General features: G+C 40.0%; 2 protein-coding genes across 2 annotated transcripts in view; both read left to right on the forward strand.

Moving 5' to 3' along the window:
• Nucleotides 1-1,372, forward strand: LOC137613405 (transcription factor HES-2-like). The gene is made up of 4 exons (XM_068342607.1): nt 1-127; nt 220-315; nt 417-501; nt 609-1,372. The coding sequence occupies exons 1-4, from the start codon at nt 38-40 to the stop codon at nt 938-940; spliced, it is 603 nt and encodes a 200-aa protein (XP_068198708.1). The 5' UTR covers nt 1-37; the 3' UTR covers nt 941-1,372.
• Nucleotides 1,373-1,518: 146 nt separating this feature from the next.
• The window catches only part of acot7 (acyl-CoA thioesterase 7), a 52,148-nt gene continuing 27,669 nt past the window's right edge, over nt 1,519-25,997 (forward strand). The window contains exons 1-6 of the mRNA XM_068306567.1: nt 1,519-2,004; nt 5,457-5,574; nt 7,246-7,402; nt 16,130-16,221; nt 16,444-16,558; nt 17,582-17,668. Coding sequence (XP_068162668.1) covers nt 1,964-2,004; nt 5,457-5,574; nt 7,246-7,402; nt 16,130-16,221; nt 16,444-16,558; nt 17,582-17,668 — 610 coding nt within the window. The 5' untranslated portion in view covers nt 1,519-1,963. The remainder of the gene's footprint in view (nt 2,005-5,456; nt 5,575-7,245; nt 7,403-16,129; nt 16,222-16,443; nt 16,559-17,581; nt 17,669-25,997) is intronic.

Consider the following 25,997-nt stretch of genomic DNA (forward strand, 5'->3'; position numbering starts at 1 on the left):
TTTTGGACACTTCTCCGACATAAAGAGGACTCTGAAAATGTCTCCCAACATGACTTGTGAATCTCTCCAATCATATTCTCCAAGGCAAACTGTGGCTAAAAGAAAGGAGGCCCATGAGCTCAGAAAGGTGAGTGAAGCTCAGAAATTTTGCTTTGTGCCATAAATTCCTCGTTTTGTCAGTAATGTAACGAATTCATAAATCAATTGTTTGATTTTTAGATTATGAAGCCTATGTTGGAAAAAAGAAGGCGCGCCCGTATCAACGACAGTCTGAACCACTTGAAAAACCTCATCGTTCCCCTCACAGGCAGAAAGGTAAGTTATTTATATACAATATATACAGATAAAATCCTGAATGTTCATGTAAGTCATGTGATTAACATTTGATTTTAATGTTTTGTTTCCCCCCCCCCCAGATTTGCTACTCTAAACTTGAGAAAGCCGACATCCTGGAAATGACTGTGAGGTTCCTGAGCGACATCCCTCCCGGGAACGCTAAAAGTAAGTTATCCATCTGTTTATTACGTTCTGAGCAATAGATGAATACCCGTACAGAGGACTCGCAGTTGTCGTTCAAGCACAGAATTAATATTTTTATTCTTTTCCAGAATCCACAAATAGCTACAAAGACGGATACGGAGCCTGTCTCCAACGCGTTTCGGCTCTGCTTCCCAAAACGACTCTGGATCAAGACGCGCGTCAACGCGTGAAAGACTTCATTCGGCGCTCTACGTCTGCCACCCTCACCCCCACCTGTGTGAACTGTTGCTCTCAGAGCTCCACGGGCGTTTCTCTTATTCAAAAAAGACTTATAAACATCAAATCCAGCGTCGGCGCCAGACTGGACAGCCAGTCCCGTGGCAGCAGCGGAGCGATGGCTCCCACCAGATCGCAGCCAGACCTGCAGCCTGTCGGCGCTGTCCTGTGGCGACCCTGGTAGAGATTGAGTTAACTAGTGTTTCACGTTGGATGCATATCCGGAAAGCATCGCTTGTAAATAAACGCAGTGATTCATCACCTCGTTTACGTTGATGATAAGTTAGAATTCATCGTTAAATCGTATTTGTTGAGTATTATATACTTACTTTTTACGCACGAGTCCGTTGTCCTGTTTAAGTTGACAAATGTAGACAGTCGTATTTATTCCAAATCTGCATGTATGTATCTGTTATAATTTAGACCTCTCCGAGGACTAAGTGAATAAGGGCCATTGAAACAGCCCTGTAAGACCCTAAGGGTCAGTGTTTATGAATCTGCACGACAGACTTCTATGTCTTGAGTCTGAGCAGATGAACTTTGTATGCATAATATGTGTTAATTGAAGTTTCTCTGTTGGGATGTGCTATTTTTGCTATTTACAGCAGATGTGAATATAAATGTGTATATATATTATATAACTAAAAATAAAACTACGATGTAGTTAAATCTTGTCTTGTTTTTATTTAAACGTTCATTTGATGGATACGCAATTTAAAAAAAAAAAGGCACCTTTTTGAGGTGCTATTCTTCCAACAAAAAGAATATCAACAGCTGAAGACCTCAGTGGACTTGGAGAAATAAAACAGTGGACAGGAGCGTAATGAACGATCGCCACAGTCAAACGCGCCGCAGCAGGCAAGCGTGATGGAGTAAAGGCGGTCTCTGCTGCCCTCCTCCGACCGTTATGAGTAATGAATCGGTTCGGTTCTTCCTGCTATAGAAAGCTCTTATACAGACGTGGAAACTAAAATTCTGTTGGTTAAGTCAAACCTGTCCCGAGTCGATTCATTTACATTCCTTTTTTTTTTTTGCATACATAGTAAAGCCACATTTCATATTTTCCATGTTTTTGCATTTCTGTTGAAGTATTCCTTTATTTAATGAGTCATTAGTCAGACTCGGTCAGCCGGATGGCGTAGCCGGGTTTCACTTCACATCATACCTCCAGTGGTGCTCTAACGACAGAGAGGTTATCCTCATCACCATGGCGGCACAAGAGGCAGCCTCCCCCGTTCAGTTGTGCAGGTAGGATGTTAATTCCTTAACCCTAACCCTAACAGAAAAAAAAAAACCTCTCACTTCATAGGGCGTTTATTGAGCGACGTCCAAAACCGAGCGCGGCTACCGGCGTTTCTGCTAACAGGATGATCACCCCGGTAATCCGATCCATGTTCTCTTGTGACAGACAGAACGCTGCTGTCTGCGTGGAAACACCGCGTTCAACCGGTGTTCGAACACATTTAATGTCAGATTATTTGGAATAAATCAAACAACGTGTTTTCAGGATAAGCAGCCTGGCGGTGGAGGCGCAGACCTGCGCTATGACGCACGCCGGCTGTGATGACCTCAACGCGGTTAGCTCCGGCAGACGGACACGATTATACGCGTCAGTCACGCAACCTAAACATGAACCTAAATATAAAATATGAAAAAAAAAAATCTTATAGTGAAGGTAATGAAATGTTTAACAGATAGCTGGTGCGTTCGGGATCGCTAAGCCACGTGCTGCTGATTAAATGTTTATTGGATGACAACCAGTGGAAGAACAATGAGTCATGTGTGGACATCCTGTGCGCCATTCAGCGCCCCGTCTCAGTGGTATGTTGGGTTTGTCGCGCTTGTCCCCATCGGTTGGTGGAGCTGTGTACCGATCACGCCATCTATCTCCACACTGAGCGTGACTTACCCCTCATTCAGTGGTTGTGTTGTGTTACCATATCACATGCTGGTATTTATGGAGGTGTTTTAAGTAATGTTTGACTATCTGGAAGCTTGGTTTGTGCTCTCTTTAATGGGAAACCAAGCTGACAGGGTTTAAAAATGCAGTCTTGTGTTTAAAATATCCTGTTATGGTTTGTTGTTTATGAAAATAATAATTCAATTTTCGTTCCTTGCCATGCAGAGTAAACTGGCACCATGTTTGTTTAACACCACATAATGTGTAATAGAAATCACACAGAATATCTGAAGTTAAATCAACAAAAATAAAGAGACTCAAAAACGACAAGGAAAACCCCAGAAGTGCCGTGACGAGCCAGCTTAAAACAATGGTCCAAATGCATTGAGTGATTGTGATGAATCAGTTTTCTATGCTCTGTTGATGAGATCAGTAGCAGGTGGGTAGAAAAGGAGAGGGTTATAGTTGTCATCTACAATTGTTCCCACCTGCCTCGGGGTCCTGCAGGTCTGGATAGTGCAAAACTTTTGACTGAGGCGATAATACTTTGCCATCTGCCTTGGCCTTCGGCAGTGACAGCAGCATCCCATATGGTGACGGAGGAGGTGAAGCTTGACTTGATGATGGAGGTGCAAAAGTGCCCCACCGTAGAACTTTGCAAGTTGAACTTTCTGAGCCGTCACAGGCAGTATTTAGCCTGCTGAGAAGAAGTCGACGTTCAGTTCCTGTTTGATGTCTTGGGAGGTGGTTCTTACCAGGAAATGGAAGGACTCCATGATGTGGATCATGGAGATACAGGCTGATGGGGGCGGATGGGGGAGGATTGTCAGCATTCATCTCTGCTGCTTTCACAGCGTTAAGAACCATGGTTGTTCTGACTGCACCAGGTCTTCAGATGGTCCATTTCCCATCTGTAGACAGACTAATCCACATCAGACCAATGAGAGTGGTGTCATCGATTTCAGTGTCATCACTATCAGGAGCTTGACATACTGGGGGCCGGAGGAATATCTGTTGACGTACGGAAATGAGAAGTGGAGAGTCAAAGATCATTGTACCCAGCTTCACTTGCTTCACTTCCTTCCTTCTCTTGTCTTGTATTTCCTCAGCAGCTTACGTCTCATTTAAACAGCTGACAAGTTGCAACACCCTGGGAAACACCAGCTGTATCGATGGAAGCTCTTTCTCCAGTCTTTCAGTCCAACCAATAAAATGCTTGAACAAGTCACATTCTGTGTTCCCTTCTGAAGATGATGTTGCAGTCTTGATTGTTGTTTCAGGCTTCCTTTTTTCACATGACTTTTTGAGACTGTTCTCATGTGTATGTGGGGTTAAGTTGTGTGGCACAAGTTTGGGAATACAGTATACAGTTTGTAAGTGTCTGAGCAGACTCTCCTCCACCCACTCATTTGCGTGTGATTCACTGTGCTTTGATACTGTTGGAAGTTAGGATAGAAACAACACCAGAAAACATTTTTCTGAAGCTGTCTCAGACGTTTTCTACTTGTCTCAGGTAAAGACTTGTTGTTCAGCATCTGTTTCAAAAGGTGTAAAGAAGACTTGTGGGTCATTTTTGTCAGAACTCCAAACTGTCCTATAGTGCAACTCTTATTACTGGTCAAAAATATTATAGGGAAAATATTAAATTTTTAGGTGTAAATGATACATACAGCCAAAATATTTGTATTTTTAGATACTTGATGGGAATATTTGCAGCGTTTGTTTGTCCAGAACAAAAGTACTATCAACAATTCAGCAGTGACGAAGCTGCAAGAGCTCCTCTCTTTGAGTTGCAGCATGAGACATAGTGACCATAAAACAGATTCGTCACTCTGGCAGAAACCACACTGAAAGACTCGTAGTTACATGTGTCTAAATATTGAACTACGTACCAGAGAAGTCTTGTGTAAAACTGTCAAACTGATCTCTATCGACTTTCATAAGTAAATGTGTTGAGAACCAGTTTGACCTGTCCTGACTCAGGAAGGCGAGTTCTAAGGAAATCACTCTGCAGCAACTCCAGCTCCAAAGTTTGTGGATATTAGAATGAAGAGATCATTTCAATATGAAGTCCTTTAGAGAGACTGAGAGAAAACACGCATACCTTTAAGCTTCAGCGTGGCAAGGCAGCGGATGAAGTGGAGACAAGAGAGGCGATGGAGGAGGAATGTTCAACCTGTCAAAGTTGGCCAATCAGAGGAGATGTCAGGACCGGAGCTCATCTCAGCCGGTCATTTGTCTGTGACATACACATGAAAAAATGTGCGTGTGTTTTTTTAAACATTGAAGTCATTTAAGAACATGAATTTTGAGAAGTAGTTCAGATTGTCACAGAGATGTAGGGTGGATGTAGGGAAGATGGTGTAGTGATTATATTAGAATATAAACTGTATTCATAGACTGTATACTGAAGCTTGATATACGCAGGATAAATAAAATGACCAATACTCCCTAATGCTGTCTCTTACTAAGAGCAACACTATGTTGTTTTCCCCTGGGTTATAACATACACAAGATAGTTTACTGTCTGTTTACTATGTGCTTTCCACAGCCCAAGCTGTTGGTTATATATTTTTAAAAAGAAGCATTTAAGAATGTTTTAAGAAGAATACAAGTCATTGCTGAACGATGTGTCAACATACTACAGATTCCAAATCTGCAAAAGGCCAAAAAGTAAAAGTGAAGCAATCAGGTTTTCACATTTGTTGATAATTGCATTTTATTTCAGCATGTCCACAAGTCTTTTATGCTGATAAAATGTGTTGTAATCTTAAACACCATGCTAACTAATCTTCTGTAGGATCATGCGGCCAGATGATGCCAACGTTGCGGGCAATGTCCACGGTGGGATCATCCTCAAGATGATTGAGGAAGCTGGATGTCTTGTTGGCACACGACACTGCAACACACAGAACGGGGTAAGAAACCTTCAACCGACTCCTGATGTGTTATAACAATGTGGTTAAACAAAGATCCTTAAGTCCTTTCTCTTTATCTTCTTTTAAGATTCATTTCAGACACACTGTCAGGAACCAAGCAGTAAGGCAGAAGGACACAAGAGATTTTTTGTTCCAAAATGGGCTTTTTCTTTTAATTTTCCATAAAGAAAAACATTTAACAAAAGAGTTTAACTAAATGAAGTAGTAAAAGAGGCCAACTAAATATAACTAAACTCCAAACAAACTCAGAACTGAAGCAAGTGAATAGACATAACAGAACAAAATTGACCTCCCAAACAATCAAAAAGAGGAACTTAATTACGAGTTTGGTCAAACTAAAAATTAATACAGAGGGGGAAATGAAATAGTCACTATATTCTTAACTGGCCAAAATTGAATGTAAATCCCCGGATACCCTTCATGACATAGTGGTACAGTCCAATAAGGCTGGCAGCAGCCTATCTGAGCCCTCGGCCACGCCTTTGCTGCACCAGAAATAAAATTCCAGGTTACTCAAAAGAAAGGAAACAAATGTTAATACAAACATAATTTGAACGGTCAGTGCCCAGATGTAATACTGAAAAATATGAAAACTGAAATACAGTACGGAGTGTATGAAATTATATGTTTAATATTGAGGCTTGTGACTGCAAAATAAAAATGTACTAGTGTTGAGGTGTGGATGTTACCGTGTGTGGCTGGCCATCACACACACACAATAAGTAAAATAAAACATTTGTTTCGTGCTAGACGTTCTTCATTCTGCACAAGAATGAAGGGATTGAAGCTTCATGTGTGTATTAGATCACAGATGAAATGGTCAGTATCTACCTCCACCCTGAAATTTAAAGAACATCTGCATCAGCGGTTTCAAAACTGCTCAGACTTACCTCCCAGATTAAATTTATATGAAAATATTTCAAATATACATTTTATTTTGCTATTTTTTCATTTCGCTGTTTTAAAGAAACAAGTTTGGGTACCGGTGAGGTAACTGAATGTCATATAAGTACACTAATGTTCAATAAACCATGATTAAAATAAACAACAGTACAAAAAATCTTCGATATCATCTAAAAACTTCCTCCTTCTCAGGGGCAATTTTTAAATGGATGAGCATCCTGTAAATCACCTAAAAAGATTCTCTATGGTGTGAGCAGGAAACCAGAAATGTACAAATAAACGTAGGCCTATCTTTCCGATCTACTATGTAAAGGCTTCTTCAATTAATTTTACTGAATCATTGTCTTTGACTGATCAAACTTTAACATTTGTACAAAAGGACATTTAACCCTTCTAGAGGTGTGAGATGATTGAAGGCTTTATCTTGTCAAGACGATAAATAGCATTAGCTCAATTTAAGCTGCTAGTTTATCAAAGTCACCACTGTCTATTCACTCAGTCGACATCCTTTAAACAGGCCAGACAGGAGTATTTTAAATTTAAAGTATCTCAGTCAGTTAGAAATTGACAGTTTAACAGGGTAAACAAATACTAACAATTGAATATGTCTAGAAACCCGGTAATCCTGTTGCTTTATGCTCTGGTTACAAGATAATAGTCATTGTTCCATTAAAAGCTCCTTTCTGTATTGAATGTGATCATTGTAGGTAAAATATTTGCCACATTATATTTGTCTCTCCCCTCCAGGACTCCTGTATGGCCGCCCTGGTCCGGGTGGAGAAGACGGAGTTCCTCGCTCCCGTGTTCATTGGCGAGGTCCTCCACGTCAGCGCTGACATTACTTACACTTCCAAACACTCACTGGAGGTGCAGGTCAATGTCATGGCCGAGAACATCCTGACAGGTGATGTTGCTTTGTAATCTCACAATACGCTCAGGCTCATCCTTAGTTACTTTTACAACACTTCACATTTCAACGGGTTAAGAGCTGAACTGACACTCTAGGCAAATCATTTAAATGGTTTGTTGTCTTTGCTAAACTTGGGACAGACGAGGGAGATAAAGTTCAAGTGGCGCTCTGTTATTAACATAGTTGTAGATTAACAGTTTTAGAACACAGAAGTTAAGAAAGGAGAAGATTTCAACAACCCTTTCTGTAAATATGATTTCTCTGCCTAATTTCTTTCTTACACCATCATTTTTTTGCACCAGTTCTCATATATAGGAACAAATACTGTTCCTGTAGTAATGAATGTTTTTATCCATGGACACTAAAATGATATGTTACTATATTTATCTTTTTTGTCTGGTGCCTATCATTCCAATGACACATTCTAGCTACCCCATACTTTATATCTATATTTAGAATGATAGCCAGTTCTGTTATTTAATATTTCAAACTTTATTCAAATTTGAAGTATTTTTTTCTTCCATTCAAACAAGATTTTTAGATTGATTGATTATCATCTTGTCCAGAGCAAATCTGACAAATTATACATTCTTGCTCCTTCAGATTTTTCTTCAAATTTATTTTTTGATACCCATGAAAACATTTCTTCAATGTGACAGACAGATTATCTCCATAGCATATATCAAACATTATAATTTACTCTTTAGGATGTCATTAACTACTGCGTTTGTTGTACAATCCCCTGAGGGATGTGCGTTGAATTCAGGCGACCTGATTCATTTGAAATACTGTACAGTATATGACAACCTGTCGCTGACGTTCTGTTGATCGACCAGTAGAGGGCAGCACACAATAAGTCACATACACTGGACCTGAAACGAACAGGGGAATGGACACTAAAAGATAATGGGACCCACCTAGAATAGGTCTGACAAGTAATGCACTCTATAGGTCTTGTTTATTATTAGAATATGCACATTTTTCATGTGTGCTGTGCACACAAGCAATTAAAACAATATCAGGGCTACACACACCATCCAGAAACAATATAGCAGCATTTTTGAGCACAACACATAGACTGCATCAATTATTAGTAATCCAAAACAAAGTAAGTGCATGACCTGAAAGTGGAAAAGAATCGTTGATACCCACATTATTTATGTAGAGATTTTTAATATGTCATAAAGAAAAGTTCATTTAATTTCACTTTATTAATGAACTTTTGGTGAGAAAGTGTCTCAGCATCAGAGCAGACTGTACAACACAGAAAGAAAAAAAGACAGGTACTGAGTCACAGGTGAGGAGGGAGACAGACAGACGTATTGATGGGCAAAAAGATAACAGAGACAGAATGACAGCACAAAAAAGACTGAGTCTACAGAAAAGACAGAGAGAAGAATGAAGGAATGGAGGTGTGAGAAACAAAAGAAGTATCCCCTAGACAGCCGTTGCCCTAGCAACAGCCTTATACCGGTTGGTTGGCTGGTTGCTGGGTTCGGAGCTGGTTGATAAAGGCGGAGGCAGAGATGTGTGATGACTGGTGGAGATCACTTATACATGCAGGCATTAATATAGACAGCCCTCTGAAGGGCATGACCTGTCAGGAAGGACCCCGAGGAAGGGACAACAGGAAGGAAGCTGAAGGAATGAAAACACTCAGTGCATCACTTGATGCTATACACAAAACAAAACAACACGACATGACACGACACAGCATAACATAACTTATCTTTTGAAATCAGTAAAGATTTCTAAACTATTGCGGGGTAAAATAAAAAAAGAGGTACTGGTCACTTAATGAACTGATTGGGTCATGAGTTGTTGTGAGGATTGGTCATGGTAAGAACAGCACAGCTGTGTGCATGGAGTCCAACAGTCGGGAGGCTGGTTCTGTGTCAGTGTGGGTGTAGATTTGTGCAGCTCTCTGGAGGCTGTGTGATCCACATACAACATCTGTGATGGGACTTGCCAAATTATATATAATGACTGTGGTGTTATCCTGATTCACACTGTATATAACAGTTTCATGTGGCAACTTAACTTACATAACAAATAAATGTAAAGATTATTATTCACTAGAGTGAAACATTTATTGAACGTCCTGAGATCAGATTGAAAGGAGAGCCGGTGGGAAGATAACATGATGCTGATCTATGAATTCATACTGTAGCTACAAAAAGGTACATTTGTGTTAATGTATATAAATGTGTATTATGCATATACATAGTTAAGTTTCATTTTTTTAATATGGGTTCATTTTGATTTAGATCTGAGAGAAATGTAAGCCAATGATTGCATTAATGTTTGTATGAATGTCCAGTTTTTAGAAGGAAAATTTGTGCAGGAGCTCATTTAGATGTCAATAACTGAGATGGGTTACAATAGATTTGTACCTTTCTTTTCATACGTTCCATTTAGATGCACAATTGTGTATACGTGCACACGTACAGCAGAATATAATGACAGCAATTGCATGTGTCTATACTGTATTCATGGATGTGATTGCATGAGTTTGTGTGTGTGATTTCATCAGTATTTGGCCCTTTAAAAGGCTCCTGCGGGCAGAGGGGGAAGAGAAGATAACGGGAGCAGACATTATTTGCTTCTGTCATGTCGACTTAGCATCAGGCCTCACACATTGTAGACCAGGCAGACACGGATGCCAAGTGGATGTACCTGCACACATGCTCCAACAAGATGCATGCGCATACTTAACACATACTGACACACACATACACACATACACACGCGCAGTTGTGAAAGGACAGCCTGCATGCACACGGAGCCTGATAGTCAGACGCTTGGACATTCTCACACCCATTCACGTGCACACTGAACACACAGACTCCCTCTGTTTCTGAAGTAGTCTCACGTCGAGGGAGAGATGGTTTAACCATCTACATTACAGGGAAAAATGGAAGGATGGCTTGAACAGGAACACAGAAGAAGAATTGTTGTTGTTTGACTGTAGACTGGTAGATGTGGTTTCTGCTTATATTTCTTTGTTTGTGCAACAGTATGCATTTTTCAGCTTTGTGTGTAAGGACATGCATGCCCCTTGTGTTAAGCGGCAGTAAGTACATTATGCTTTGTGTGCATGTGTTGTCTTAGTATTAATGCATTCGTGTTAATTTCACGTATGTGTATGTATGCTTGTGTATGTGTGTGTGTGTGTGTGTGTGTGTGTTGGGGGAGGAGGCAAGGATCCAGGTTCCACAGTCAGTCAGGCAGCATCTCATCAGGCAGGCCTCAGTCATTGCCCCCCAGGGGAAAGCTGCATACTGTGGGCACGAGCCGTGATGATTGTGCCTGCTCGGGGGATTGCACATGCGCAATAACACACACACACACACACACACACACGCACGCACGCACGCACGCGCACGCACGCACGCACGCACGCACGCACGCACGCACGCACGCACACACACACACACACACACACACACACACACACACACACACACACACACACACACACACACACACACACACACACACACACACACGCACGCACACATGTGCATTAACATACGCAGACCCACACACATTGGCCATGCAGATTTGCACCAAAACGTGTATAAAGAAATGTTACGAAGCACACAGTATCATGTAAACTCATGCATACGCACATTTATAATCACACAGTCTCTTCTCCCGTATTGGGTATTTACAAACATGCATGTACAGAAATCTGCAGCTACACAAACATAACTGAACAGAAGGTAATAATGCCTGGATCACATGCACAGTCATGCTCATTTTTGCATAAACACAGCATGCACAGATAACGCCTCTTTCACACACACATGCACGCGCACGCGCATGCGCACGCACACACACACACACACACACGCACACACACACACACACATACACACATGCAGACAAAGACAGGGGTGTGAATGATGCATCGTGGGTTGAGGCTTAAATTATGCGTGGCAAATACTACATAATCCTGGTGTGTCACAAAACTACATGTACAGAAAGAATGCTACCTGTCCATACTGATAATAATGTGAGTTATCAACAGCCACAGAACAGTTTTGGATTTTTGCCAAATATTTTCTGGTTTACAGTATTTCCTTATTTATTTAGCACCTCTTGTTTATTCTTATTCAGATATTTTACATTTATTTTGCAATTTTATTTGTCTGTCACGTTCCTCTGTTGACAAATCACCTGTTTCGTCAATCCTGTATTTTGCCCATTCAGCTCCCCTGGGTCTGTTTTAGTGTCTGTCTTCCATGCTTGTTCTCCCTCTTCTGGTGTCTTCATTCACATTTTCCTCTCTCTTGTTCTGTATTTCCTTTTAAAGTTTTTCTCCTGTGTGAGCTGATCTTCTTCACCTTGTTCTCGTCGTCTCCTCTTTCCTTTGCCTGCTGTTTCCATTGTCTGTGTTTGCCCTGTCAGTCTTCTGTCGATGTTTCTTCTCATCTTAAAGTGTTGGACTTTCTGCCAATTTAATCAATGAACTTCAAACCCTGTCTGACTCGTGTCTGGGTCTGAGCTGTGATGATTTAATATTCGAAACACAACATCCCAATGATGTCCAATATATCAAATCAAATCACACTTACTTACATGCACAAAAATATTGTTCTTTAATGGATGTAGGTTTTATATTCTGTTATGATTGATATTATTCCTATTGTACACCAATCAGGTATTTTGAAAGAATGTAATATTTATTTATATATGGTATTTCTTTTTCAAATTTTTCATGCAGTCAATCATCTGCAAAGAAAAAAACATGTTCAAATCAGACCATTAATGTGAAATATAACACTGACTCAACTTTTGGAGAACAGAAGCATTTCCTGAAGGTAATGGTGTTTGTTAACAATGCAGACACCATTATAGTTGCATAGTTGAAATGTACTATAACACTTACATTTAAAACTAGTTCCTCCTTTTTATTGAAAATGCTCCAACCCAAACTTCTGCTGAGGACATGACTTTATCTATTCAAATTAGTCTCTGAAGTTCCACTGTGGGGCTGTAGGATACTTAAACATTATGTAGACTTGGCTCAGTGAAGTGAAAAATCTGTAGTTTTGATCAAGGGGATCAAACAATAGGAACAATCCTTTTTGCTCTATGTCTGAGCCTGGAAAAGTCTCTTCAGTGAGTAGCATAGAAAGCAGGAAGAAAGTGGGTGAGAGTCACAGGCAAGAGCAGAGGGGTGAACGAGTAAGAAACTGAAATAAATCAAGGGAGCAGCTTGAAGTGCATGAAATGAATGAAAAGAAAGAGAAAGATTGTGGATCAGGGAGGACAGAAGAGGATGAAATGAACAACAAGATGAAAGATTAACAATCTATGGTGCACACTGGGATTTGGGACATTTCGTAGTATTTGATGTGAATTTCGGAAATTTCCAGAACAATGGAGAGCTGAACCAATGCATTTCACCCTCAACAATCCTGAACGCTCAAATCAGTGCCGTGAAAGGCTCAGATTTATAATAAATATGACAGAGCACTGTGTTTGGGAGTCCTGCTGCCCATCATATCATTCAGAAGCACAAGGTGTGTATTTGCCTGCATCACAACACCAACTGGTGCTGTTTGTTTTGATACTTGATTTGCTGGATCTGAGAAAATCATATGAACTTGATTTATCATGAGACTGTAGTCTCCTATGTCATTATGTCTTATAACTGTCTGGACTAAAATGCTTTGTCTTTGCTGACATGAATGAATTCTGCAGAAACAGTGATGCTAATTTGATTTCCTGATGGGCAGCATCTATCCTCTTGCAGGTGTCTTCTTGCACATGCATGCACTTAAAGCATTGCTGAACCCATATGCCATATTCCATGAATATACTTACCAGTGCCAGGTGTTATTTGTCTCAGCTATCATCAGTGTTTCACTGGTGCCCTTTAACAGTCAAGGAGCTCCTTGCTCAAAAGTTGCAACCAAGTGAATAACCCCCCCCCCCACAAACAAAATCAGCTTATAAAGCATAATACAACCAAATGTAGACATTTGATAGAGGAGATTTATGGAGATTGTGTTCAAGGTGGATTACAGCCAAACCCTTCTTACTCACTACAGTATTTTCTGCACTTTAAGGTGCATCCAAAAGCCTTTAATTTTCTCAAAAACCGACAGTGCGCCTTATAATCCAGTGCGTCTTATTTATGAAAATTTTTTAGAATAGGCCATTGAAGATGAGTTCTCTGATGAGTTCTCAGCTCTCAGCTATAACCTCAACCCCCACGCTGTTGCCTATCTGGTCAGCAGCCTAGACAGAATGTACACGTCTAGGTTGTACTGCCTCACCCCCACATTTACCTGCTGTTTCAGGTGTCAACCACTTTTGCGAATCGATTGAGCATGCCAGGCACCTTTGGCTAGCACTGACTTGGCTCTTGAAATTTAAGAAAAGGCTGCAGAGTCGTGAATGCAATCCCTTTAGCGCAGTTCAACAGTTTATAATCCAACCTCAGCCACTACAGTAGTTTGCATTCTATGTGCCTAATAATGCGGTGCGCCTGATTCTGGTGAAAAGTTTTTGAATAGGCCATTCATTGAAGGTGCGCCTTATAATCCAGTGCGCCTCATATATGAAAACTTTTTATAATGGACTATTTGTTGAAGGTGCGCCTTACAGTCCAGTGCTCCTTAAAGTGCAGAAAATACTGTAATTTAATAATGGTACTAAGTAAGACATTTATTTTTCCTCCTTCTGGAGAGGTTTCTTTTGTGACTGAATGCAGTTCTAGCATATGGCAACACACGAGCGATCCATTCTTCATCATTGAATAGAATTTCCAACACAACCAGGATAAATTAAATCCAGATAAATATTTATTAGTAAGTTGTGCTGTTTTTGCAGACATAACCTTGAAGGTAATGCGAGAAGATAGTCAAACATTGGCTTTGAAATTCAAAGCCAGCTCCCTGGTCACATTATGGCCATAAAGGCCATTAGTTGGACTGGGAATCGTTCTTAAATAACTGTTTAATTCCAGAGCTCCACCCACTCCTCCTCCTCCTCCTCCCTCCTCCTCCTCCTCCCTCCTTCCTTCCTAAACAGTTCACTCAAAAGGTCCAGCAGGAGCTAATAATAGTAGTAATAGTCTGGAGTCACTCAGTCTTAGTAGAGTCAAGGATATGTAAATACGGCTATCTCCTGTGAGGAACTTCCTGGTTAATGGCAGGCATGAGAGCCAATGAGGGAAGGAGGAAAGAACCGCAGTCGGCATAGCAACGTAGCCCGGCTGTCTGCATGGTTTTAACTCGAGTGTGAAATGCAAATTTTATTCCCCAGGAGTGGCTTGCCATAAGCCTCTGTTCCCATTCTCTTCTCTCAACTTCATATTTTCTTATGCAAAGTCTCCATCTGATTTTTACATTAATTACAATTTTCTAAAAAAATATTTTGTGTCCTATTTTATGACCATGTAAATACAAAACCTGCGATGCAGTTTTAAATTTTTATGTCTTTGCTGTAACAATACTTACAAGTAATGATTAAAAATCCTAATTTCTCTCAGACCAGTTGAATCTGTAATTTGATTCCACTGCATCAAATAAATGAATGTGAATGTAAGAACTATTACCCAGAAAGAATTAATAATCTCATCAGACAGTGAAGCTGCACATAACAGGCCATAACACCCCAACACACTGATTTCATTTGAACCTGCTGGCCCTCTACTGTCTTTAATCTGTGAGCCTCCCTTGTGTGCTTTAACAACACAACCTCAAAATAGGCCCCCTCTCTCTCTCTCTGTTACTGAATTAAGAGACAAGTGTAGGAAGAATAGAACACATATCACTATGGCAACCTCTCTGCCTGATTGCTGTGAGATGTGATTTCCAAGACTTTAGGTTCCTGATCTCTTGTTTCTTAACTTTCTGTAGGAAGGCAAAACTAATGCTAAAGCTTCTTACCACCAACACGTTTCATAGTCACACGTACGCTGAACTCACTGATGATGGAGCCGCGTTTATTTAGGGATTCATCGGGGAGGACGACCGCTCGATAAAATGTTAAAGTGACGGAACTTGTTTCCAAGGCGTACAAATAAACTAGTCATACTGTTGTTCGTAAGGAGTGCTAACTACTAAGATAATGAGGATTGTTTGCTAATATTAATTATTGTTAGAATGAAAAAATTGATCGATAGTTGTTTCCATAGTGTAGTTGTTTAAACAGGACTCAAGGACAGTTACACAGAAATTGATAACCGTCAGATGTCATACAAATTCTTAAGTGGATGCCTTTCAACTACAGAAGACAAAACCTGACAGATAAAAGCTAAATGTTATTTAATATTTGCAGATTGAGTGTCCATTGTGTTACCATCATACAATCACAACATAAAAATGCAAAAAAGTTGAGTTTATCAAACAAGCATTTATTTTTCTGAACAGACATGAATGATTATCTTTTAACAAAGACCTTACTTGTCTTCTGCTCCTTTATCTGTAGATGAAATGCTAATCTTCAGACAGCATGTTTGGATTTGTCTAACAATGGACTGGCCTTTATTGGGCTGTTAATAAAAGAGTCAGTTTTGACAACAGATTTGTCAAAATGGTTTCTTCCATTGTTGTTTTGAATTAAAAAACATGCTGAATTATCTTGATGAATGTTGAACAGTCTCAAAACTCAGGAAAATACACCATTGGATTTGATTGAAGCGGCTCATAAAGTCTGATATTTTTTGGTTCAGGGATTCAAAACTTCTCTTTTTGAGTGCAGGTAACAAAAAGCTGGCCAACAAGGCGGCACTATGGTATGTCCCCTGTTCCCTGAAGAATGTCAACAAGATCATGGAGGTGCCACCAATCAAGGTAAATGTTCTAATCATCATGGACATGGTTCACCTTCAGCGCTTCCCACAGACCACAGATCAATAACAGGAACTCCATTAGAGAGGCCGTCTGGCTACGATAAAAATATTCACCTTCATCTGTATAAAAAGTCCCTTTCTCTTGTCCTGCATTCCGACATAGCTGCTCTAATAACGTCTTGACCAGTCTGTCTGCTGCTCATACTGTATGTTCTGTCTGCAGTATGCCAGTGTAGAACAACAGGAGGTGGGCAGAGAGCGCTACGAGGCTCAGAAGCTGGAGAGAATGGAGACCAAAGCAAGGATTGAGGAGGTCCTGCCACCTCTGCCCAATCCAGGTGTGTGATTTAGTGTGAATTACTGTAACATTTACTGTAATGTTGGTTCTAATAAGAGGAGAATATTCAGCGCAAAATTAAATGTTGTCTACACCTTTGATGATATGTATGATTTGATTGGTTTTAAGCATTTGTAATAATAATAATAATAATAATAATAATAATAATAATAATAATAATAATAATAATAATAATAATAATAATAATGAATCCTTGGTAAAATAAATGGTATATATTTTCCCTGTAAATATTTTTAGTCACTGTTATTAACCTAAGATAAGATAAGATAAGATGAGATAAGATAAGATATACTTTATCATCCCAAATGGAGAAATTTGTCTTGGGCAAGGTGCACTTAATCAGCATCAAAGTATTAAAACATACAAGACAATACAAAAATAGCAGCATTGTAAATACATAAAAGAGACAAAACTGCCCAACCGAGAAGATATCACTGTCCTCAATCAATGCCAAAAATACAAGAACCAAGCAAATTAGTGAAACAAAATAAAGTGCGTAATCACAATAACATAAAACATAAAACAGGACCACAGGTCTAATAGAAATAGAAGTAAATATAAATTTAATAAAATGCTAAGCACTGTAATAATACGAGGGACCAAAAGTACATGAGAACAACTAACTGGAGCTTCGAACCACGTTCTTGTCATTTAAAAGCGCAATAGAGGCTGGAATAAAAGATCATTTAAAACGGTTGTTTTTGCAACGACTAGTTCTATAACGTCTACCTGAAGGTAAAAGCTCATATTCAGGAAAACGATTGTGAGACGGATCAGAAAACACTCTTCTCACCAAAATGAGCACTGCCTTCTCAACCTATTCTCTTTTTTGCAATTGTTACTCCGTCACGTCCACAATGGCCAGTTTACCAGACTTCATGAGAGCCACAGCATTCAGAGGATTGTTGTGTGTTGTGTTTGTACGAAACACACACGGACAGGTTTTATCATGCCAATTTTTTTTTACACTTCTTTTGTTGTGTGTGTTCAATCTTTGTTGCAGAACAATACACAGTTGGGTTCAGTCAATCCACTCTGATCCATTTGGTGGGCCCATCTGACTGCACACTATACAACTATGTTCATGGAGGTGAGTTGAACTGTTCTCTTGTCGATTCCAGATGTGTGTTGATTCATCTGTACCATGCAGCCATGAGCAGTGATGAATTTTCACTGGATCAAAACACATTAACAATAAAACATTTCTGTGGTCTAGCAAGTGTACTTCAACAGGAAATGTACACTCAGCTTTCTACAGCTTTGGTGTTTTTTTAGCTACTTTTAGCTTGTTTTGGTTCTCACACTCAGGCATTTACAGTTGAGTCTCTTGACTCTTATTGGTAAAACTTACAAGAAAACTAATTGAGACCATTTAAAGACCGCTGTGGATTCATGAGTTAAGGTCCAGTGATGACTCCCATCAACCTGATGGACAGGACGTGTTGACCCTGTTTTGACAGTAACTGCTGGATGTAAAAGTAAACTTTTCACACTTAACATGAGCTCTACTCAGTACAGTGGCATCCGGGGTTGTGTTTCTGTAAGACTATGAAAAAAATGATGCATAACAGTTTTGTCATTTCCTGGAATTATTCCAAAAAAACAAAGGAATGCATTGAATTCCAGGTATATATGCTAATGTTAGACTGACTCAAACTATTAGAATCAGAAGTAACATAAATGAAGAATCAGACTGGGGTTAAATAAAGCTGGAGATCAGTTAATGGGTGAGCATATGGTGCGACTGCTGCTAATGCTCAGTGCTGTAAATGCTGCCAGTGTGCGTAAAAAAACACCTTTTCATGGTGGAGATGTTGAGATTCATCCGGGTTCTCCGGCTTCCTCCCACCTCCAAACACATGCATTTCAAGTTAATTGGCCGTTCCAAATTGCCCGTGGGAGTGAGTGTGTGTGTGTGTGTTTGTATGTCTCTGTGTAGCTCCGCCTCGTGCCGTATGCCAGCTGGGATAGGCTCCAGCTCCCCGCGACCCGCGCAAGCGGATGAAGCGGTAGGAAAATGAATGAATAAATGTATTGACATTGTTTTATCATTTATTTCATTTGATAATGGAGCTTATTTGTTTTTAAAGTTGGGTGTAGAACAATGCTGATCGATTGATTTGGTGTGAACATTTAACCCCAACCCTTCAGTGTTTGCTGTGCAGCATCAGTATCCGTGTCACACATCTGTGTCATTCTAACACATATGAAACTCACAGTTCACAAACAGCATCAGGCTGGTTGGTATGACTGTCCATGTGAAGGAGAGGGTGACATGGCGGCACTACGGAGGAGAAAGAAATGAAAAAACACAGAGAATTGAAGGGGGAAGAGCTTAGAAGGAGGAGGAGTATTAACTAGTGTATAATGTGTATATAATTAACAGATTAAAGAGGAATGACATATCTGTAATGAGTGATTAACCATTTCACACTCACATATACATTTTGTTCATGTTTGTATCGGCATTATTCCATCTGTTCCACCTTCAGTAGTTTTTTTTTAATGAGTTTCCATGAAGGTTCCTCTCATTTTATTGGCATTAACTTCCTGTCTGTAGTTAGAGTGAAGTGTAATAAGAGAATTTTACTACTTCCGTCTTCCTAAGTGAATAGATGAAAGATGCTAGAGTAAAAATCTGTTCTGTGATGTTTTCAGAAATGATTTTTTAAATTTATTTTTTGGCATTGCAGATTGATCGGTCTATATTTCTGTGTGCTGTTGTGCTTCTGGAGTGACTAGTGGGGCTGTTGTTCTCACACTTACTCACAGCAAAAACACTGCTGTTTTGAGCACGCAGACAGAGCAGGAAATTTCTGTCTAGAAGAACAAATGGGAAATAAGTCATGTTAAGAGGAAATTCATGGTGCTGATGTGGCGCTGATGATGCTCCTTTCACAAACCAGAGGACTCAGGTTAAATTGTGTTTTTGTCACTTGTCTTCTGGCCTCATTGAAATTTCTCACTGGTCCTTTTCCATCAAGTAGAAAAACTATTTGTGCTAGCAAAAAGAGAACATATTTCTGAAAACATTCCTTCTATAATTGAAGCACTTTAAGTGTGTAAAAATCCATAATTCATATTTTATATTTTCCAGCCTAGAAGCCTTGTCTTTATGCTATTTCTACGTGTACACTTCCATCATGCTTAACTTAACCCTGATGCCTAAAATATATTTTAAATGTGCAGTGGAACAAAATGACCCAGCAGAGAGAAAAAGATATAAAAAGTAAATAAGATTAAGAACAATTTTAATAATTTGTTGGGTAACCAGGCATAACAAAAACCTGTTAATCTGACGTCTCAAACAACATGAAAGAAGTAACTGCTCACTGGATGTCTTTTTGGCTGCAACTGTAACAAATCCAGCATTTTATCAGCATGGAACAGATGCCTCTTATCAGTTGAGGTATATTGTTTCTGGCAGCGTATTCCTGCTTCATACTGCCGTTTCTATTGAGGTCAGCAATGTAAAGAGACCATCAGAGAGACACCAGAGAGAGAAGCAGTAGGAGAGCGGTTGACTAAGAGAGAGAGGCGATGAGAAGGAGACAGGACAGAAGGGGAGGAGGTGGAGGTGGAGGGAGCACGGTGGGATGGTTAAGTGTTACATGTGTCGTGATGGTTGCCTTTTTAATTTGCTGAGCTCACTGAGAAATCTGTCCAATTAAAAATCAAACGTGGAACAAGCATGCAGGTCATTTAGAATACACACACACACACACACACACGCACACACACACACTCACACACACACACACACACACACACACACACACACACACACACACACACACACACACACACTCACACACACACCATCATTGTGTCTCTCTTTATATGCCATTGCTCATTAAGTAGTGTCCCCTGTTGTGCATTGCTTTCACTACACTTATTTTGTTTACATAACCGGGTCAGGTCATGCAGTCAGGGTGCTCTCTCTCTCTCTCTCTCTCTCTCTCTCTCTCTCTCTCTCTCTCTCTCTCTCTCTCTCTCTCTCTCTCTCTCTCTCTCTCTCTCTCTCTCTCTCTCTCTCTCTCTCTCTCTCTCTCTCTCTCTCTCTCTCTCCCTCTCTCTCTCTCTCTCTCTCTCTCTCTCTCTCTCTCTCTCTCTCTCTCCCTCCCCCCCTCTTGTTTGTGTCTGATTCCACCCCATGTCTCAACCCTTTAAAAAGTAAACTCACTGTGGTGCAGTGAATTTGCACATGCACAAAAAAACATTTCTCAAGAGCACACATACATCTGAGGCAACGGGTTTATTTGACAATTCTGGCACTGTTGTTAACGTAGATTGCAGTTAAGGCCAGGGATGATTTGACAAACATATTTAAATCATATTCCTCAGTTTCGATCATATTGAACAGTGCAGAACAATCTGATTCTTCTATAACAATGTCCTTCAGTAGCAGAGAGTTTAAAGTCTAGCAACACAACACCATTTCTGTGCACACATTGTCATTATTGTGATTCGAGCCCAATTTTGTTTTTTTTTGGGAGAATTCACTATTCACACAGATTAAACACTGAGCAATCGATTAAATAATTATGAGATGTTTTGCAGCAGAAGAGAAGAATATCCTGTAGACTTGAAAAGAACCTCTAAAATTCTACAAATGTTTATTCAGAGTTCTGAACAACAGCCTAAAGATTCTTTAAATGACTGAAGGGATCAGATGACCAGAATTTATGTCACAATTCTTCCTCTTTCTCTATGTACCTGCTTTTTTTGTTGATTCTCTCAAGTCTACATATCTCCTCATTATTTAATGCCCTCTCTTTCTTCTTTTCTACTTGTTCATCTCCTTCCTTCATGTTCTGAGGAAGTGTACCACCTGTTTCCATAGAAACAGCAGTTGATTGCCACAAGTGGACGACGCTGCAATCTGATTAAAGAAAATCTAGACCTAAAAAATATAAAATGATTAAAAAATTATTGACGTACTGTTAGACTATTTAATCTGCTCTGAAGATGCTTGAGATGCTTGATGTTCTATTTTTACATTCATGCACAAAAACATGGCTGGGGAACTGCACATGTGTGTGGAGCTGCATCCTTTGGTATCAACAGTATGTGGGTAAGTGTGTGTGAGAAAGGTATGAGCTACAGACATGTGTCTAGATCTATGGCGTGCACAGCTTTAATGCATGGTGTGTGACAGAGTTGAGCCAGAGATTGCCTGAGTGCAGGAACACATCCATCAATGTGACTCTATATTATCTGTCCTCTGCTCTGAATTCTGCTCAGTGGGTATATAAACATGTCACTGCCTGAGACAGAGGAAGAGACAGGGATATGTCCACTGGAGCCTCTATGATCGACCTTTGAGATGGGTTTGTGTTTGTCTATGTGTGTGCATGCATGCGTGCGTGCGTGCGTGTGTGTGTAGTATTTTTTGGGGGGAATGGGGGCATTGCACCTTTCTTTCTGCCAAAATGAATATTAACTCAGAAATAAGACAGTGATTTTAAAACATTCTACAAGCCCTCCAGGCACTCAGACTCGGACTGAATCTCTCTACCTCAAGCTGAAAACCTCTCTCCTTGTACATGACGGATTGCATGTCTTTTCTATCCTGGTAGTTAAATGATTATGGCTCTTAAGTTAAGTGACCGTGTGAAACATAGGTAGAGCTACGGGCAATCGGTGTATTTATTTTGTGGATTGGCGTGTGTTTGAATAGAAAAGCCTTGAAGGAAAGCCTGAAAATGTTTTGGTCAGATACTTGAATGTTGGTCAAGATTAAAGCATATTATGGCACAGAGGCCTGAGCGACCAATAGCAGAAGCTTTAAACATAGCAGACTCTGACTCATGTCTCTGAACATTCACTGACTTCCACGAGAAGGACGGACCCTTCGGACCTTAAAGAAAACACCGCAGTTTTTTACTTAAGTTAGAGGAGATATAATGGATGGTATAAAATGTTCGATTTTGCTGAAGTCAAATAAGAAGAATGGTCATTGTGACATGAATAATAAATCCTACAGGTAAAAGCCTCTCCACATTCAGTTTATTTGTGCTAAAGTCAGATGTGAGTTTGGTCAGTTTGTGTCTTTTCATATTTCAGTGGCAGGCATACTCGAGGAGCACTCCTCATATGTATTCATCAAATTTTCTATCAAGCTTTTTATTAGTTTTTTTCTCCATTCCTTCCTTTTCATGTTAAAATTTTAAGGTTTTCACATTCATGTTATGGTGCAGGGGTTCTGTTTGGGGCAGAGGACACTGAATTATTGAGGGTTCACAGAGCTGTGCAAGGGGCCGACATCTTACACTTTTTGCAGCATGGACTTGAGTTTGCTGCTTTTCCCATCATATCCACTGATCACAGGGTATGGCAGTCTGTTTCTTTCCCTAACCCAGTGCCTCGATGAATGGAGAGGTGAAGCTCTACTCAGAGCTAAATGAGAGTTGCCTTGTGGTCAGGTGATGAGTATGCATGCTGTATGACACCACAGGATTTAGACTGAAAGCTGGCATCAGGACGGTGAAGTTGAGATATGAGCAGAGATGGCAGAGTGAGCTCAGCGCCAACAACAGATATTTATGAGGCTTTATGAGGGAAGAATGAGCTCCACATCACGTGTGAATAGATGAGTCGTTTTATGTTCACCCCTCAACAAAAGATCAGCTGTGTATTCTATTCCCCTTCGAAGTACCTGCCACCCAAATTATCCACAGTGAATGTAATAAGAAGGATCCTGAGTGAATGTGACGAAAGCTGCTGGGCCTGATAACATCCCTCTCATTTTACAAAAAACATTTAAAAATCACCTAATTCAAGACACACATTGTTGTTTCCGTCCCCAATATGTGTGTGAAATCAGACTGACCTAAGCTCTGTGGCCCTTATGCAAAGTAGGTGAAGTTTTGCACAAAGCGATTCTCAAGCATTCCAAAGATAAGATCCCTGCCAGTTTTACTCTCACAAGATTGAATTCAGAACTACAGCATTAGAGCCACAAAGCTCGCCACGTTAACTTCCCCCCATTTACCAGCACTAGAAATCTGTTGTTGATGTCATCACAGTGATACTAAAATTGCTCCATGAAACTGATTGGCACTCTTAGCACTTAGGGCTTGAGTACTGCACTTTGCAAATGGATGAAAGTCTTCCTCATCCATAGAGTCTCGACACTTTGCATTGGCTACGTTTAGCCTCTTGTTCACACCACACCAATGAATGCACTCCCAAATAAGGAAGAACACGATAACATGTTTTCAGCAGGAGGATGACGCCACCATCATATGCTGCATTTCAAAAAAATGATGAAAATTCATGTTAGCAGAACTCAACAATCTCTCAACAATCTTGTGTAGGAACAAAATAAAATGATTGTTACTTTAAAAAAGAAATTATTGAAACACAGCCCTGCTTCACTTCAGCTCCAACGGGAGCGGAAGAGGATCAGAGTTCCCAGGAATCAGCCTCACAGAGAACCTGCATGCATACAACAAGTGCTGCTCAAGTTCACACTTCATATGAAGTAGTTCAACGTTCAGTTCCAGATTACATACTACATGCTCACTTTGAAATGTTGAACTGTGAGACAAGATCAAAGGGCTAAAAGTGAGCTGGTTGACTTTTGTTTTTTAATGACGTTCCTGAACTATTCTTATCAAGTAAAACTTTGCCCTAATTATCCCACTTTTATGTTCCTAGCTCCAAAACATTACTGATGCCCACCTAACAAAATAAATTTATATCCCCGAGACTGTGCAGGCTCCACCACTGTTTTCATTACAGTTGAAAGATGTTTTGTAACTGTGGTTTTGCACAGCAAACAATTTGGAGATGCATTTGTAAAACTCAATTAAATGTTCAGAAAAAGACAAGTCAAGTTGGTGTGTGAAAGTCCTTTCTCTAACTTACACTCCAAAGTCACTCCAGGTGAATATTACATTATAAATAACATTTTCTTCTCATCAGAGCCTCTGAGTCTGGGTAGCCGATGGAAAAGAATGGGTTTTAGGGTGATAACATTTTGAGAGCTGATGTAGACTTAAGCTGCTGTTACTTTTACTGAGCTATTATCCACCAAAGCTCTGAAATGAACATAACCGAGGTAAAGAACAAAAGATTCTGTGAAAAGAAAAGTTCTGCTTTAAGTAAATGATGGCCTTTACCATGACAGCCAGGGATGCAGATTCTCTGGAAGCCTTTTACTTTTGGTAATAGGCGTCATATCTCAGACCTGCGTGTACACTGAGCTTACAGTTGCAAACAGTTTGCAAAACTTAAGGAATACGCTAATTTATTATTTGGCAAAATCTGTCACAGCTGCATTGGTGAAATATACAAAAAACTGCTGCTTATAGGACTTTCAGAGAGGATGTGAGTGGGCTTCTGTGTGGCAGTAATGTTAACAGGAGCAGTTTCTATAGTAACAGCTCATTAGGAGGGAGTTTGAGCCATTTGATACTGTCAATGATTAAAGCATATATTGGTGAGAGGATGGGGAGGATAGAAAGAAAGTTACGGAATTGCTAGGGCTGCATGATGAAGTTGAACAGAAAGCAAAAACAGGGGTCATGAAAACAAATAGAGACAAAAGATTTACAGTCACAAGAAAAATCTGACATGGTTAAGAATGTTTTTCTGTTGGTAACATATGTTGATATGTTGATGTCACACTCTCCTCATTACATTGATAGACGCCTTGTACAGCTGGCTGTGTCTGTTATTAAAAGGGCTTGAAGTTACTGGGCAGAGTTGATGGTCAACAAGAGCCGCCTGGAGACACCATGTATTGTTCTCAAGACCACTGCAGATGGATGGCATTGTGCACAAAAATTTGTCAAATGGTCAGAAGGAATTTATTTACAACGGCTTTGAGCCCTGTGGTCAACTGGGCTGCACTCGGGATTTTGTTGCTAATTGTTGTGTATTTTTTCTCCATTTATAGTTAACTGTCTTTCCTCTTCATACACACCAACTCTGATCCCTCCCCTGCCTTTCAAGTTCCCACCCTACGGCAAAGGGAGAGTCATAGTGTGCCATGTCACCCTGTGAATGTGTAACGCCGGGCCCAGGGCTGTCTTGGCCTTGTTTGTCCTCATTTGCAGTCTCACATTGAGCTACTCTTCAACCTTTTACATTGTCTGTACAAGGAGAAGGGTTTCTTTTTTATTGTTGTTGGGGTTTTTTTTTGTAGGAGTTGCGGTCCACTGATGGGAATGATTAACAAAGACTGACATTGTGGGTAGTTGAGGACAGGCTCAGGGGTTTTAGACCAATAAATATAAATACAGAAATACAGAAATATACAAGATAATCTCAGGTTTTTTTTGTGTGAATTCAACGCAGATCAAAGTTTCCCTGTGCTGGTAAAAAAGTATCATATGGCTTAAAGGAAAATAAATCTAAAATGTTTGATTTATTTTATCGGTTCTCATGAGGACGTGGAGAACATCCGTATA

This window comes from Antennarius striatus, chromosome 2, assembly GCF_040054535.1.
Source record: "Antennarius striatus isolate MH-2024 chromosome 2, ASM4005453v1, whole genome shotgun sequence".
Lineage (NCBI taxonomy): Eukaryota > Metazoa > Chordata > Actinopteri > Lophiiformes > Antennariidae > Antennarius > Antennarius striatus.

Excerpts from the sequence above, each read along its gene's own strand:
- LOC137613405 (XM_068342607.1), top strand. The coding sequence starts at position 38 with ATGTCTCCCAACATGACTTGTGAATCTCTCCAATCATATTCTCCAAGG. Across the intron at positions 128-219 it reads AGGCCCATGAGCTCAGAAAG|ATTATGAAGCCTATGTTGGA; the intron begins GTGAGTGAAGCT and ends TTTGATTTTTAG. Across the intron at positions 316-416 it reads TTCCCCTCACAGGCAGAAAG|ATTTGCTACTCTAAACTTGA; the intron begins GTAAGTTATTTA and ends CCCCCCCCCCAG.